The following is a 1,085-nucleotide window of genomic DNA, read 5'->3' on the forward strand; positions in this document are numbered from 1 at the left end:
TCAAACTGCTGGAACAAAGCTAACCACTCAACACAAACACTACAGTAGAACAGTTTAGAAAGCTTAAAATGTAACGAGAGGCACATTTTCATTCATAGGTGCCTCATCAGATCTTTACAGAAGACTCCACCTGAACTCTGTGGAGCCTGAAACAAAAAACAAAACATCATCTGTGTCAACATCCAGGACTAAGAAAAGACAAGACATAAAATAACATCCATTTACTGTTTGCTTTATAATACTCAGCTTAATGTGTTGCAAAAACTATAACAGAAACAATACTGCAATTACATTAATGTAATTCTCAACTGCTACCACTAAAATACTGTAATTCAAATCTGAATAATCACTCAGAGCTGCTTTTCCATGCAGCAGAAATGCTAACATGTTGCTAACCGTTGTTTCAGACAGTCAGACTAAAATCACAAGATAAAAATAAAAATACCTCACAGCAACTGCACTTGGAAAGTCTTTCTAGTGTGGATCTGTTGGTGTCGTCTCAGGTAACGTGGAGATTTAAAAAGTCTTCTCACACAGGTCACATTTATAAGGTCTCTCCTCAGAGTGGGTAAACATGTGACATCGTAACTCTGTGTTTGTAGCAAACTGTTTGCCACACTGCTCACAGCTGTACACATCATTTCTGGTGTGAATGCGTAGGTGTGTATTTCGCCTCCCTATCCGGCTGAAGGTTTTTCCACAAATGTCACAGCTGTATGCCTTAATTCCAGAGTGGGTAACTAGATGACTCTGTAAGTTGCTACTGTGAGTAAAAGCTCTGCCACACTGATCACAGCTGTACGCTTTAACTCCAGTGTGGATGAGTTGGTGTGTTTTTAAGTTTCGAGAGTGGGTAAAAGACTTTCCACAGTCTCCACAGCTGAACTGTCTCTCTCCAGTGTGGATGACTTCGTGTGCTTTTATGTTTCCAGAGTGGGTAAAAGACTTTCCACACTCGTCACAGCTGAATGGTCTCTCTCCAGTGTGAATGAGTTGGTGTGTTTTTAACCTTCCAGAGTGGGTAAAAGACTTTCCACACTCGTCACAGCTGAACTGTCTCTCTCCAGTGTGGATGAGTTGGTGTG

General features: G+C 40.9%; 1 protein-coding gene across 1 annotated transcript; it reads right to left on the reverse strand.

Annotated features, from left to right (window-relative positions):
- Positions 1 to 6: 6 nt before the first annotated feature.
- Positions 7 to 1,080, reverse strand: LOC106633049 (zinc finger protein 708-like; the record flags this gene model as incomplete). Its single annotated transcript, XM_014331815.2, has 1 exon — positions 7 to 1,080. A coding segment is annotated over one exon (564 nt), but the record flags the coding sequence as incomplete, so codon positions are not given.
- Between the last annotated feature and the right edge of the window lie 5 nt (positions 1,081 to 1,085).

Source organism: Haplochromis burtoni, unplaced genomic scaffold (assembly GCF_018398535.1).
Source record: "Haplochromis burtoni strain Fernald_Lab_line unplaced genomic scaffold, NCSU_Asbu1 Contig_7097, whole genome shotgun sequence".
Classification (NCBI taxonomy): Eukaryota; Metazoa; Chordata; class Actinopteri; order Cichliformes; family Cichlidae; genus Haplochromis; species Haplochromis burtoni.